The sequence below is a fragment of the Hyperolius riggenbachi genome, chromosome 4 (genome assembly GCF_040937935.1).
Source record: "Hyperolius riggenbachi isolate aHypRig1 chromosome 4, aHypRig1.pri, whole genome shotgun sequence".
Taxonomy (NCBI): domain Eukaryota; kingdom Metazoa; phylum Chordata; class Amphibia; order Anura; family Hyperoliidae; genus Hyperolius; species Hyperolius riggenbachi.
The window spans coordinates 449,209,296-449,223,734 of NC_090649.1; the positions used below are offsets into that span (position 1 = coordinate 449,209,296).

At 45.9% G+C, this 14,439-nt stretch overlaps 1 protein-coding gene across 2 annotated transcripts in view; it reads right to left on the bottom strand.

Moving 5' to 3' along the window:
- Positions 1 to 324: 324 nt before the first annotated feature.
- Positions 325 to 14,439, bottom strand: part of KCNK16 (potassium two pore domain channel subfamily K member 16) — a 29,943-nt gene continuing 15,828 nt past the window's right edge. The window contains exons 4-7 of one of the 2 annotated variants that reach the window (XR_011031255.1): positions 12,669 to 12,834; positions 7,625 to 8,886; positions 2,809 to 2,927; positions 325 to 463 (exon numbers count right to left, since the gene is read on the bottom strand). Coding sequence is in view for 1 of the 2 variants with exons in the window: in XM_068279645.1 (XP_068135746.1) it covers positions 8,675 to 8,886; positions 12,669 to 12,834 (378 nt within the window). In the remaining variant the exon portion in view is untranslated. Of the gene's footprint in view, positions 464 to 2,808; positions 2,928 to 6,646; positions 8,887 to 12,668; positions 12,835 to 14,439 lie in introns of those variants that run through there. The other variant, XM_068279645.1, reaches the window with a different exon arrangement.

Consider the following 14,439-nt stretch of genomic DNA (forward strand, 5'->3'; position numbering starts at 1 on the left):
ATAGTGTAGTATGTTTTGGAAAATGAGGTAATAATGAAACGTAAGTAATATACTTACAAACCTGGGTTACCCTTTAGGCAACCACTGAATGAGCAGGTGGGGAGATTAGGCCCATCCCCACTCAGGGCTAAGATGTCGCTCTCTGTAGAAGGAAAAGAGGGTGTTTCACCCTTCCACCAAGGGTGGATGACTTGATATATGGAAAAGCAGAGGCGCCAAAAGAGTAAAAATATCTAAAAGGTTTAAAAGTATTCAGGTGGCGGTGGTGGCCCAGCAGCACCCAAAACAGACACAATGCTGTTGATTGAAGAGACGATCATTTATTCACATACTCCTATTAAAAATACAACGCGTTTCACGGGCAACATCCCGCTTCATCAGGCAATAAACAACTGGAGTATCTCACAGCGTGGGGTCCAAAACGTGCTTGGCACCTCTGGCCACTTCAGACTGTTATCTGTACCTTGTAAGGAGAACAGAGGCGCCAAAAGAATAAAAATGTATTAAAAGCTTTAAAATTCTTGGGGAGGCGGTGGTGGAGTCACCTCCCCGAAGTAGGCATAATACCGTCAATTTTAATACAAACAAGTTTATTCATATATAGACAGTGCAACGCGTTTCGCAGGTATATTCCCGCTTCTTTAGGCAATAACAAATAGGAGTACACACAGTACAGTCTCAAGGTCACGATAAGCGCCTCTGCTTATCGGGACCTTGAGACTGTAATCTAATTAGCATGTACAGCGCTGCGATCTACAGAGCCTAGGTTGGGCGGCGGCGGGAGGGCGGGCCACAATATAAATAAAAAATATACACAATTTTTATTAAAAATAAAACATATATATATATATATATATATATATATATATATATACATTGGGGGAGCGATCAGACCCCACCAACAGAGAGCTCTGTTGGTGCGGAGAAAAGGGGGGAGGGGGGGATCACTTGTGTGCTGTGTTGTGAAAAGGGGGGAGAGGGGGATCACTTGTGTGCTGTGTTGTGCAGCCCTGCAGCTTGGCCTTAAAGTGAATGGAAACCGCATTTAGAAAAAAAAGAAGCAAATACTTACCTAAGGAGAGGGAAGGCTCTGGGTTGTATAGAGCCTTCCGTCTCCTCTCTCTGTGCTCTCTATCCTGTGCTGGCTCCCCCTCCCCCCCCCGTTTTAATCCCCCACCGAAAGGGTATTTGGAAGTCTTCAGGAGCCGTGTCCTCCCGAAGACGTGCGGCTCCATACTACACAGGTGTGAGCATGCAAGAGAGCGTGCTTGCGCAGGCGCAGTACAGGGACGCCCTTCTTCAGGAGCACTCGGGCTCCCTGAAGACTTCTGAAGCCTCCTTCGGCTGGGTAAAGCAGTATTTGACTAAATTAGTCAAATACTGCTACCGGGCGAGCCAGCACCGGAAGGAGGGGACCAGGAGAGGAGCCGGAAGGCTCTATAGGACCCAGAGCCTTCCCTCTCCTTGGGTAAGTATCTATCTCATTTTTTTAAAGAGAACCCGAGGTGGAATTTTATTATGCTAGTGGGGCACAGAGGCTGGTTGTGCACAGTAACACCAGCCTCTGTTGCCCCATGGTGTGCCTCCAAGACCCCCCTGCGCACCGCTATACCCCCCGCAGTGCTGGCGACACACAGCGTGTCGCCAGCACAATGTTTACCTAAGCGCTGTCTGTCAGCGCTGCTCCCCCGCCTCCTCCGCATCGGCGCTACATGCCCGCGTCACTTCCCTCCAATCAGTGGGAGGGAAGGGACACAGGCGGGTAGCGCCGGTACGGAGGAGGCGGGAGAGCGGCGCTGACAGAAAGCGCTTAGGTAAACATTGTGCTAGCGACACGCTGCGTGTCGCCAGCACTGCGGGGGGTATAGCGGCGGGCAGGGGGGGTCTTTGAGGCACACCATGGGGCAACAGAGGCTGGTGTTACTGTGCACAACCAGCCTCTGTGCCCCACTAGCATAAGATAATCCCACCTCGGGTTCTCTTTAAATGCGATTCCCATTCACTTTAAAGCTGTAGTGGCCTATTTTATAAAAAATGGCCTGGTCTTTAGGGGGGTTTAACACTGTGGTCCTCAAGCGGTTAAAGGACCTCTATCACAAAAAAACCCTGTAAAATACATGTAAACACATACTAATAAGAAGTACTGTAATTTCTTCCAGACCAAAATGAGCCATAAATTACTTTTCGCCTATGTTGCTGTCACTTACAGTAGGTAGTAGAAATCTGACAGAACCGACAGGTTTTGGACTAGCCCATCTCCTCATAAATGCACAGATGGGGGGGCACATTGATATACTAGGGGGGAGGAGATGAGGGTTCATCCCCATATTACTCGCCGATACTGCCGTGCCCCCGATAGACCACGGCGGCCCGACATCTTGTAGCATGTCCAATCGATACATGCAACCAATTTGGGCCTGAAATTGGTCGCATTATCAATCGGCATGCTCTTGGTAGCACAGATTTTCATCCGATTAGATAATAATTATTGAATCGGATGGTTAATCGCTCGCCAAGTCGAGTAGTGTATGGCCACCTTTACAGCAGTGCCGTGCATCGCAGTCCGGCGCGGCACGCATGCGCAGAGCAATGGAAATCCAGTGGCGTACTTCCTGTCCAGCAGGGAGTACATGACTGAGCGGGCGGCGGTGAAACGTATATTACCCTGTCAGCACATTCGGACGCAGGGTAATATGCACAGGGCAATTGTATGGTGCGATCGTCCTGCCCTGCAGAGTGATTGCACCGGTACAAGTGTTAAACCAGCCTCAAAGGAAATAATTATGGCAGCCTCCATAAGTCTCTTACCTCGGGTTCCCTTTAATCAATGTATAGTTACAGCTATGAAAATAATGAGTGATGAGTGATGATTGCCATTTCCCAGGTCAGATCTGTTAGGCAGAGAATCGCTCATTAGGGTGAATGTGCTGCAAGACAAATAGAATATAATCAGGAGAGGCATTATCTGCGGATAACAGCTGCTAAATCATGTTTGTATTGCTTCTTATCTACCCGTAGCTGAAATAAATGGCCTCCTCCATACACACTCCACCACCCTCCGCCATCGCCATAACCCCTTCCCTGCTGGACCTACCAACCAAATCCACTACACTCCCACAGCATTAAACCTTAAAGAGCACCTCCGGGCAAAAAACAGGTCTGAATAGCAATACATATATGTAGTCTATGCACTGTGTACAGTTAGCTGAACATATAAAGTTTACATCTGGTACATTGCAGTGGATAGAACAGACTCACGTTTATATCTGTAGTTGCACTTCCTTCTTTCTCCTCATGCTGAAGTCTTGCCAAAGTACCCCCTCAGCATAGTGTCCTCCCCTCCAGCCTGCAGATCTGACAAGATCAGCTACATACTTGTTTCTGGTGTTATTCAGATACTACTGCAGCCAAATAGATCAGCAGGACTGCCAGGCAACTGGTATTGTTTAAAAGGAAATAAATATGGCAGCCTCTATATCCTTATCACTACAGTTGTCCTTTAAACAGAGGCTCTTTGGCTACCTACAGGGTGGGTTCTTTGGCTACCTAGATGGTGGCCTCCATGACCACACCCACATTCTGATACATGGCCATGCCCATACGCAGGACTCCCATAGGGAGCAAAACTCTCTTTGTCCCCAGGCATTCAAAACCCTCGCTAAGCCACTGAATTTATGTAGCTTTTAATGGAACCCAGTGAATTTGGTTGGACCAGGGCCGTTTTTTGCACGAAGCAAGGTAAAACATTTGCATCAGGCGCAGAGATTACAGGGGCAGCATGATTGTTCTGTGTTTACACTTACAGCATGCAGTCAGAGTAGGAGGAGAAGTGGGAGTAGAGCGAGCAAGGTGAAGAGATCATCATTGGGGAAAAGCAGCTTGTTGTGCTGTGTGAGGAGTCTGACGGTGAGTGAGGAGGGGGAGGCAGGAGAGCAGCAGTGTTTCATTTGACTTGCACAGCAGAAGGGAGGAGGCGGCACTGCTGACTGACTGAGGAGGAATGGTGGGCACCCAAACTGGCTTAGAGTGAGCAGTTTGTCACAGACTCGCAGCCAGTCAGCCAGTGTGTCATTGTGTTGAGCTGCAGCATGTCATGTCTCAAGTTGTATATGCTCCCTTGCTGACTGAGATCATTAACTGAAGCAGAAATATTTCTTTTCAGAATCAGAATCAATTTATTTCGCCAAGTAAGTTTGCACTTACAAGGAATTTGTCTTGGCAGCTGCTTATAGGACTTACGAGGCAAAATAAAAAAAAAAAGTTAAGTACCTGCATCAAGTTTGAATGCATGGAGGACGCCATCCGCGCCCTCTGTGCAGTTCCGCCGGGTCCCCGCTGTTCAATCGCCCATCCCCCCCCCCCCCCCCCCACCACCGTCTATGCCTAAAAACAGCCCTGCACACTATGGATAAACCTTGGCTGTGATAATCGTACTGAAGCAACTCAGAGTCTTCTTTTATACTTCACAATGCAGGACCCTGCTTGCTCATTTGATGTCCATTGGCACGCTCCCTCTCCTCTACAGAGAACAGCATGTGTTACTTGGTTATAGCTGATCCATCTGTCTGTACAGCTCTCATTCCCAGAACTACACCCTGATCATTTAGGGTGACTGACTGGTAAACACATTCAATTATGATTGGCCAGTCTCTGACCAATTTTACCACCTCCATGTCATGGGCGTAACAATAGGAAGCCCATGCACGCGTGGGGGGGGCCCGCTCAGGGCCGTTTTGGGGGGCTGGAGGGGTCGCAGCATGAGGGGAAAGCCATGCTGCACTTCGGCGGGGTTGGGGGGACGGTCCCCCCCCTCCCTCACCTCGGGCTCTCCCCTCTGCGCTCCCCTCCAGCTTCAATAACCATACGTGTGCAGCGGCAGCTACATACCCCCCGCCGAGTGTGGCCATAGCTTTCCCCTTGCAACCCCTCCAGCCCCCCAAAACGGCCCTGAGCGGGTCCCGGGGGGCTTAAAATTTCTGCAGGGGGGCCTGGTGGGTCTTAGTTATGCCCCTGCTCCATGTAGTATGAGGTTCAAAAGATATTGAATACCGTAGTATGAACAGATTGTGTAGGTAAATCCTCAAACTACATAGAGTTGGTAAAATTGGTCAGGGATTAGCCAATCATAATTGATAGTGTGTACCACCATGCTTAAAGGACAACTGAAGTGAGAGGGATATGGTGGCTGCCATATTTATTTCCTTTTAAGCAATACCAGTTGCCTGGCAGTCCTACTGATCCTCTGCCTCTAGTACTTGTAGCCATAGACCCTGAACAAGCATGCAGAAGATCAGGTGTGTCTGACATTATTGTCAGATCTGACAAGATTAGCTGCATGCTTGTTTCTGGCATTATTCACAAACTACTGCAGCCAAATAGATCAGTGGGGCTGCCAGGCAACTGGTATTGTTTAAAAGGAAATAACTATGGCAGTCTCCATATTCTTCTCACTTCATTTGTCCTTTAAAGGAAACCTAAGACGGGTAAAGTAAAACAAATATATATACATATGTACATACCATTCCTCCAGCCCCCTTCAGGCTGACTGGTCCCTTACCATCTTCCCACACCGCCTGGATCTTCTGCTAGGCAGCCTGGTAATTCCACGAGCGCATCCCATTATACTCCTGTCGCCAGGAGAGTTCTGCTCTTGCGTAGGCACAGAACGCTCCTGGCCATGGGAGTGCAATGGGGGAGCATGCGACTAACAGAGTTACTGGGCCGCCTAGCGGAGGGTCCAGGCGACGTGGGAAGATGACGAGGGACCGATCAGCCGAAAGGGGGCTGGAGGAACCCCCAGATATGTATCATTTTTTTCTTTTAGTTGTCTCAAGTACACTTTAATCCTGGACTGGCACACACTTTCTATCTTGTTCAGCCAAATATTGGCCAATTTTACCACTTCCATGTAGTATGAGGGATTACCTAAACATTTCGTTCATAGTATTCAAAATCCTCATACTACATTATGCCTAGTACACACCATACAATTTTCTGTAAGATTTTCTGTTAGCTTTACCTGCCAGATAGATAATTTCCAACATGTTGGAAATGATCTATCTAACCATCTATCTCCCTAGCAATTAGGCATTGTTCTACTAGGCAGGAGATAACCAGAAGACAATGCACCAGAGATAATGACCAGTCTCTATCAGTACTTTACAGAAAATTATTTAATTACAGAAAATCTAACAGAAAAATCTAACAGAAAATTGTATGGTGTGTACTAGGCAATTAGGCATGATCCACAAAGCTTTTTAACCTGTGTTCCTCTGTTTTCACCTTCTCTATGTTACATTTTTAAGCTTCCAAAGAGCAAAACTATAATATAATTAAGGCAAGAATAGTAATATTGAAATGAAGTTAATCAGGAACAACTTACTTTGAGTGATTATTTTGCTTGTAAATGTGCTGAAAGGGTATTTTTATCAAATAGGTGATAAATAAGTCATGTATGAGAGGTTTTGTGAATACAGCCCATTGAAATAGTAAAATTGGCCAATCATTGACCAATCAAATTTATTTTTTGCCATCTTTCATATGACAAGAAGAACAGACTATGTCTACGTAGATCTATGGAAAACATTGATATCTGAAGTGAGATGTTTAATTATAATCAGCCATTCATGGCAAAGACAGTTTAAATGCAAAACCACACGTTTTTAATAGCGATTATGGCAGACTACCAAAATGGAGAAGTCCCAGGCAGACCCCAGTCATACCATAGTCTATGTCACAGCACAGTTACAGCAGCATCTCTGGTATATGAAACTATACTATATTACAGTGTTCTAGGCTATATGTTTAATTACATTGGATGATATAAGATAAGAATATGAGAAATATAAACCTATTGATGCAATACAACAAAAATCCAGCAGCTCTTCAGGTTTGCAGCTAGAGGGGTTAACGAGATGCTTATCAATATTCACAACACAAAATTTAAGGGCCACTTGGACCTCATCTAGAAGAAAGAAACTGGCCAATCATACTTGGCCAAGCGACTTTGCCCTCCATAAATGACTGTCCAGTGAATCTAGAATTCAGAATCAAATCAGTCCTGTAGGTACTTCCAGCGGATGAAGAAATTTGCTAACTTGTAATCCTGCAGCTCACAAAAAATGCACAACTGTCCCATATTAAGGTGCTCATTTTGGTTACATTTAGGAAAAACAAATCACCCTTAAACTTTAGAATCCTTCTGGTTGTTCACAGTGCATAAAGAAGAAATAAAGTTTTATTCTGCTCCCCAAGTAATGGTGAATAAGGGGGCAGAACTGTCATAGCCGGGTATTCAGAATCTGCTCTCCTAGGCTTTGAATCAATAGCAACCAGACTCTAGATGGAACTGGAAGGAGTAGTCATAGATGGACCATCAAGTCCTAGTATATCAAGTCCAGCAGAAACTGCAGCTTCCAGAGTAGTACCTCTCACCAGATTACAGCTGTGTGTGTGTGTGTGTGTGTGTGTGTGTGGGGGGGGGGTGAGTCGAGTTGTCCTACTCCAAATTGAATTGCCAGGTTCTGATCTCTCAGGTTGGGAAGCATGGGAATCTTCTGCAGTAGCACTTTAGACTTTAGTTTCAATAAGGAGGATTTCTCATGCTTGGGTCTCTATACAGTACCTTGATATCTGAGGATGAAGTGCAGTTGTATGCTTTGACGTGACATTGCAGGATCAACCTATAATTGTTTTCATAGCTTGGCTGGCAGGTCCTTGCCTCAGGTCCTGGTGCAGAAGCACTCCTGGCACCTGCAGTAATGTAGAGGAGCTTCCGAGGTTGGTCCTCACAGTGCTTTAGTCTCAGCTGTAGGAGTAGATTCATCTTTTGGAATGGTACTTCAGGATGCAGTTATAAAGAAGAGGAGTTACCAGAGTTAGGTCCCTACATATTGCTCTCTCAGGGCTAAGCTCAGGCCTCAGTGGCACCTACTGTAGTATACCACGCTAAAGCTGAATGGGGTAAGAGTGGTCATCAATGAATTCCCAGGTCCTGATTCTTAGGAGCAATGGCACCTCAGGCTCCAACTGTAAGGTTGTCATGTTTGTGCCACTTGCTTCTTCTGTCTCAGGTCCCATGTACTTACTGGCATGGCACCCAAAGCTCCAATTATTATTGTAGCTTGGCTCTAAGGTTCTCATATCTTAGGTCCTGAAGCAGTGGCACCTCTTACATTAGCAGAGGTGTGAGAGAAGAGAGATCTCATGACCGGGGTCCCAAAACCTAATCCCTTAGCCCCTCAAGCACTGGAAACATCTGGGTGAGCTCTGTAGGTTCGAGCTGTAAGGGGCAGGAGTTGTCATAGCTGAGCCCTCATGTCCTGATCTTTTAGGGCCTTTAATTTAGGCCACAGATAATTGGAAGGCTTGGCAGTAGAAGTACAGGTTCCTGCTGTAAGGAAGAGGCGTTGGTGTGGATGGGCCTCTGGGTCCTGCTTGTTCAGGTGCAGGATCAGTGGCACCCTCTGAAGTCATACTTCAGTCTCCTGCTGAAAGGAGAGAAGCTGTCATGGTTGCACCCTTGAATTCACAGCAATAAGACCGGGAGTTTAAGCCACTCAAGGCTCCAGCTGTGTGATCTTTAACCACAGGTTGTTTGTCCAACCTACATATTTATGTTCTAAGTAGTTTGGCGAAGTTTCTGAAGGTTTCAGACCACGTCCTGGATCTGACCTCAGAACTGGAACTGGATGGGTAGATCCTCGATCTTCTGAACGGCAATTTCCTCCTTGGCAGCTTCCTTCCTCACCATCCTCCAATGGAAAAGTTTTTCCACCATTTCTGCAGCCAGATTAAACACCATAGCCAGCCAGGCCAGGCCAAAGATGATCCACAATGCGGCCAGACTCTGATAGATGTAGATGTAATGCTTGTTGGGTTCCTTTCCTAACCGCAAACAAGAAAATACATAATTATTTATCTATAAAATGCCAAATCTCATATTCTTCAAGAGGCCAAAAAACTATTCAATTTGCCAAAATCGATGATGCACAACAGCAGCCTAATTCTGTTAACTATCAACACTATGAATGGTTATACCACAACTGTGGTGTTGAAGGTGCTACATAGAATTCAAACACATTAAATTTGGGAGGGAGGTGGTGCCCCAGAAAGTATAAAACACTTTAAAACATTTTAAAAGTTAAGAGGAACTTACCTCAGGATGACACATAGCTTAGGGTAAAAAAAGAGGGTGACACACCAGACGATGCATCTCATGGAGTCAACCTACTTCCTCAGGTCTGTAAACAGTATCTTAGGCCAAATATCGCATGGCTGTAGCTATACTTGCCCTAAGACACTATTTACTGACCTGGGGAAGCGGGTTGACTTCTGTCAAATGCGTTGTAGTTCATTTGTGTGTGTGTAAACCCAGACCTCTTTTTTACCCTAAGCATTGTCATGCTGAGGTAAATTCTACTTACCTTTTAAATTGTTTTAACTGTTCTATACTTTTTGGGGTGCCCCCCCCCCCCTCCAAGTTACGTTATGTCCCCTTTGGGAGTGGTTATGAGTTCAGGCCACTAACAGTCTTCCCCTTTGGTCACCATAACTACACTTGCTCTGGAGAATGACCTCACACAAAAGTCATGCAAGTTTATGGAGAATTGCACAGTTCGCGTGATGAAATGTGGTGCTCCGGAAGTATCAAAATCAACACAATTCCCACGCAAAGTATGCAGCGGGTTAATGCAGGATTCATGCCTACTGCACAGATTAAACAGTAATGCAAGTCAATGGGCAACACAGTAAGGGTGCACCACAGGAACACAGTTCAACCCAGGACATGTGCGCAGACCGACGGGAATACCAGTGACGTACTACCTGCCCAGCAGGGAGTCACTAGCCAGGTGGTGGCGCTATGCAAATGGCCCTGTCACCGCACTGTGACATATGAAGGGTCATATGAAGGCTGATTTCTGAGCTACGATGCGGTGCTTGCACTACATCATACTGCTAATCTTAGGTGTGCAACCAGCCTTAACCTCCTAACGACCGTGATGGCTCCCCCAGTGTTTTTCCGGAGATCGCGCGCGCATATCTCCGCTAGAATGATGGAGCAGAGCTCTGTCATCAGTCTCCCAGCGGCGATTGCCGCTAGGAGACTGTTGGGCGGCGAAACCGCCATCTATTTACAATGTACAGCGCTGCAATCTTAGGCAGCGCTGTACTGGGGACACTGGGCTGTCCCCTCTGGAGGCACAGGAGCGAGAGGCTGTCATAGGCTGATGTCTATGACAGCCGATCGCTGTCATTGGCTAGCGGAGGGAGGGCTGGGTTACTATAAAATAATTAAAAATGTATTTAAAAAAAAAACAAATAATAACAGACGCTAGAAAGAGGAACATTCCCGGTGGAACGTAAGGAAGGTATGTATCTGCCCGCTGCTGCCCAGACACTAATTTAAGCTGGAGGGGAGCGCAGAGGGGAGAGCCCGAAGTGAGGGAGGTGAGTAACGTCAGACACTAGAGCAAGGAGTATCCGCGGTGGAACGCAAGGAAGGTAATGTATCTGCCCGCTGCGGCCCAGACACTAATTTAAGCTGGAGGGGAGCGCAGAGGGGAGAGCCCGAAGTGAGGGAGGTGAGTAACGTCAGACACTAGAGCAAGGAGTATCCGCGGTGGAACGCAAGGAAGGTAATGTATCTGCCCGCTGCGGCCCAGACACTAATTTAAGCTGGAGGGGAGCGCCCGAGGTGTGGCCATGGCTTTCCCCTCATGCTGAGACCCCTCCAGCCCCCCAAAAAGGCCCTGAGCGGGCCCGGGGGGGGGGCATCAGAATCTCTGCAGGTAACAGTAAAAAAGGGCGCAGGAGGCTAGTGGACAAATCGGGCGCCGCCATTCACTCCCATAATAAATATCGTTTACCTTTGCGCCAAACAGGAAAAAAGGGCGCCCGAGAATAATAACGTTTTCCAACGGCGCCCGAAGATTTTTAATGTTTTATAACTGCTTGTGATGACTTACGTTTCCTATTTCAATAAAACATTATTTTAAATGTTATCCCTTACTGTTTGTAAAACATTATTATTCACAAAATAAAGCGATCAGTACGTAACGTAAATTGTAATATATTTTATCCCTTACTGTTTCTAAAACATTATTCTACACACAATACAGTGATCACTAAGGAGGGTCTTAGGTTTAGGCACCACCAGGGGGGTCTTAGGTTTAGGCACCATCAGGGGGGTCTTAGGTTTAGGCACCATCAGGGGAGTCTTAGGTTTAGGCACCACCAGGGGGGTCTTAGGTTTAGGCACCAATACGGGGGTCTTAGGTATAGGCACCACCAGGGGGGTCTTAGGTTTAGGCACCACCAGGGGGGTCTTAGGTTTAGGCACCACCAGGGGGGTCTTAGGTTTAGGCACCAATACGGGGGTCTTAGGTTTAGGCACCACCAGGGGGGTCTTAGGTTTAGGCACCACCAGGGGGGTCTTAGGTTTAGGCACCAATACGGGGGTCTAGGGGTTAGGGGTAGGTACAGGGAGGGTTACTTACTAATTTTTTTTAAACGTTATTATATATTTCACTTTTTAAACGGAAGATTAACGTTTTCACAATTGCTGATTTCATGCACATTATTTAATGATTTATAACTTTATAAAACATTATTTTTAAACGAAATATAGTACATTATATTTGTAAATGTTATCCATGTTTATCGTTTAAAACCCCGCGCCCTTTTTTCCCGACGCCCCTTTTTAACGTACGCATCTCTGCAGGGGGAACCGGTGGCTCCTAGTTACGCCCCTGCTAGCGGGGTGTAAGCCTATGGTCCTGAAGAGGTTAAAGTAGGAGTAGAGACATATGGAGACTGACATATTTATTGCCTTTTAAAAATATTAGTTGCCTGGCTGTCCTGCTGATCCTCTGCCTCTAATGCATTTAGCCATAGACCCTGAACAAGCAGGCAGATCAGGTGTTTCTGAATGAAGTCTGACTGGATTGGCTGCATGCTTGTTTCTGGTGTGATTCAGACACTGCTGCAGCCAAAGGAATCAGTAGGCCTGCCAGCCAGGCAACAGGTATTGTTTAAAATGAAATAAATATAGCATCCTCCATATGTCTCTCACCCTGGTCTAATTTTGACAGATCCCTGCAAATAATGAGCAAACAGGCTGTGCTAATATTACTACTGCAGACTTATATTTAGTTTCTTCTGCTAAAAGCGGTAGCACAGAAGACATAACTGTACTGTATTGTTATTTGAAAATGGTAGAAAATGATTAAAAAGCTCCAGAAAATATTTTAGTCTTGGTTAGTGAGGAAAGGGGTTAAAACCTCTTTTGGATTTTATTTTCAAAGTCTCCATCTAGGAGAGCTTCCCACACTTCCTGTACATACAGCATACAGGAAGTGACTAAATCTCACCTATAGGGATACAGAAACCAACAGATGAAAGCTTTTCATGTACTGTATTTCTTTGTTTTGCACAGAAGGGATGAGTTAGAACCTTCATTGAGCTTTTATTGCATCCCCTATTTCCCAGGTACACTGTACAGCTTTGGGTGGTCCATAAACTATCCAGAGGGGAAACCTCCAAATTAGAACACAGATAGCCATAAAAACACAAAAGAGCTTCTAACCTCTTTTCCACATCATTGGAATTACAATAAAATATAGTTGTTCATACCACAACATTAACAGGATACATCTAAATGTCCTTACCTAAGACATAATCCCCAAAGCCAATGGTGCTGAGCGTGATGAAGGCAAAGTAGAAGCCCTCTCCGTAGCTCCAGCCCTCCACATAGCTGAAGATCATTGGAGGGAACACCAGGAAGATGAAGGAGCCGATGATGAGGAACAGAGTCATGACCGTCACCTTCATCACCTGCTATGACAGAAGAAGATTCTTAATGTCTACCCGGGCCACCAGCTCCGTTATGCGATTAACAATGTCCAAGGAACGGATCAATCCCTTCTACTTGAAGTCAGGGTTAGTTGGTGCAAAGCCTCCTACCAGGATGCCTCACCAGGGAATGTAGCGGCACAACTTCAAAGTAGAAAAGACGAGGCGGCACGCACTCAGCTTGTCTCCTATTAAGCTGTATTTAGCACAGAGCACACGGCATGTTGCCGTCCCTCAAGACATTCCTCAGGTGTACCAGTTGTTTCTACTTTGAGTTGCACCAAGTCTGTTATGTTGGATACTGTAAACTGTCTGGACCAGAGTCCCTCATCTCTTGTTCTCCAAGTCCACTAACAAATGCCGTTCCAATATATGGCGCTGCTGGAAGTCTGATAAATACGCAGCAGGTAAAAATAACGCAAGATAAGCGAAACTAAAAATGGTGTCGCCTAGGCGGCAATAGTAAGAGCCGTCAATGAACGGTAATTATGGCGGCTAATACCGGCTGCCGGTTAAGGGTAGGAACAAGGGTAGTGAAATTAAGGCATGGAGAGGGGGGCAGCCGAGGAGGGGGGGGGGGGGGGAAGAGGGGGTTGGTTAAGGGTTAGGCAGCAGAGGGGAGTGGTTAAGGTTAGGCACGGGGGGGGGGGTTATGGTTAACCCGCACCAGGGGGAGGTCTGAGGGTTAGGCGTAGAGGGAGGGTTTTGTGTGAGAGTAGGGTTAGCTTAGGTCATAGTGAAATATCTGAAGATTACCAATATTTTACTGCAGGAATTAAGTAGTAAGATATTAGGTACTGGCAGTCTCCGGTGCTATTTTTTTCTGCTTGATTTTCATAGTTATGCAATAAATATGCCTTAGTAAATCCATAACACCATTTGCAACACAAAGGTACCATTTCAAAACTGTAATAAAGGTTTGTGTCTTTCCTGTGCTGTCCTCAAAGTCACATATGATGGCCCCAAACCACCACTATACACATTTTAAAGAAACCGGTTTCCTATGTTGTTATACAGGAAGTGACATTTTCTCTGGCACTGCACCCGCCAGGTAGGCAATGCCTAATAACGGTGCATTATTGGGCATTGCCTACCTGGCGGGTGCAGTGCCAGAGAAAGATTTTTTTTAGCTAAAGTAACAGCTTATCTCAGCATGCAGAAAGCTTCCTATTTTGGATAAGATAAGGACACTATGACCAGTAGGTAATTGAACTCTCCCCCTCCCTTTGAAGAGTTTACAGTGAGGTAAGCCTATTGTTTAGGTGATGTTAGCTGTGGGAGGGGCGGTAAGCTATGGCAGAAGGGAGGGAAAATGAACACTGAGCATTGTTGAAAAAAAATGAAAAGAAAAGGGCAGAAGTGATGTCCTTTTTGGCATCACAGAGGAAAATGAAAGATGGAAACCAGCAGAAATATTTTCTTTTCTCATATCACATTTCTCTTAAATCTGACAGTGAACACTAAAACACACAGGATAGGCATGCTAAATCTATATGATGGTCGAATCTGCTGCAAATCTATAAGTGTATGGCCACCTTTAGTCATTTTATCAGTTAATATGGAGTTTCATCCATACCCAATCCCTGT